This window comes from Entamoeba histolytica, genomic scaffold (genome assembly GCF_000208925.1).
Source record: "Entamoeba histolytica HM-1:IMSS scf_1104750518871 genomic scaffold, whole genome shotgun sequence".
Taxonomy (NCBI): domain Eukaryota; phylum Evosea; order Mastigamoebida; family Endamoebidae; genus Entamoeba; species Entamoeba histolytica.
In genome coordinates this window covers 1-1,147 of record NW_001916175.1, presented here as the reverse complement: position 1 = coordinate 1,147, position 1,147 = coordinate 1, and the positions used below count along the sequence as shown (strand labels likewise).

Sequence of the window (1,147 nt, the reverse complement as noted above, 5' to 3'; positions counted from 1 at the left end):
ATTTAGGGATGTGTTTACCATTCATAGAAAATCTAGCACATCACTTAAAATGTAATGTTGTTGGATATGACTATACAGGATATGGTAGAAATGAGGGAGAAAGCAGTGAAAGAAATAGTGTGGAGGATCTTAGGGATGTTTGTAATTATCTGCATGACAATGGAATAACATGGGAACGAATGGTGTTGATGGGACATTCTCTTGGAGGAGGAGTGAGTATTTCATTTGCAAGTCAGGAATGTGGGAAATGGGGAGAAACACAAGAAATTGAGATGAAAGAGGATTTTGAAAGGAAAGAAGAAAAGAAAGAAGAAAAAAAGGAAAAAAAGATAGGGGGAATGATTATTATCTCAACATTCACAAGCATTTGTGGAGTGGTAAGTAAATATGCAGGAATGGTAATGACTGATATGTTTGAAAACATACCAAAATTGAAACATATTAATATTCCAGTTGAAGTAATTCATGGACAAGAAGATGAGTTGATAGGAGTTGATGAGTCAGTAGAAATCTACAACTCAATTCCAGATGAGATGAGGTATGGATATGATATAATCAATGGATGTAAACATAATGACATTCTTGAAAATGATGAATTAATTAAAGTAATCAAAAGATTTCTAGAAAAACTTTGAGAAATATTTAATTTACCCATAACAAAACAGAAAGTGTAAAACACGAAAATAACAATAAGAAGAAAGTTAAAAACAACACAAAAACTAATGTTGGTATTAAAAGATAGATAGAAATAAAAAATATATGAAAAGAACACTTGATAAATACACAGGGATGATTGTATCAAGATATTTTGAAAGTATTAATGACTTTATTAACTTTGAAATGACATGCAAAAAGTATGAAGGGAATATGGAAAGATTTCATTTCAATCCAATTCCAATTAACACTACAACAAGAAAATACTTTCCTAACATTGAAACAATTCATTTAAGAAGAGAAAATGAAGAAAAAAATAGAAGGAGGGAAAATCAATAAGAAAGTTATATGGTATAAACAGACATATAGCGATGCAATTGAAGAAATAAAGAAAGGAAATGAATGTAAGAATATTTGTTATACAAAAGAAGATAGAAAGAAATATGGAAATAATGTTCCTGAGAATGTTAATAGATTAGAAAATGAATGTTAT

The 1,147-nt window shown here is 29.3% G+C and overlaps 1 protein-coding gene across 1 annotated transcript; it reads left to right on the top strand.

Annotated features, from left to right (window-relative positions):
* Positions 1-8: 8 nt before the first annotated feature.
* On the top strand, positions 9-635 carry EHI_171550 (uncharacterized protein; the record flags this gene model as incomplete). Its single annotated transcript, XM_001914575.1, has 1 exon — positions 9-635. The coding sequence occupies one exon, from the start codon at positions 9-11 to the stop codon at positions 633-635; it is 627 nt and encodes a 208-aa protein (XP_001914610.1).
* Positions 636-1,147: the final 512 nt, after the last annotated feature.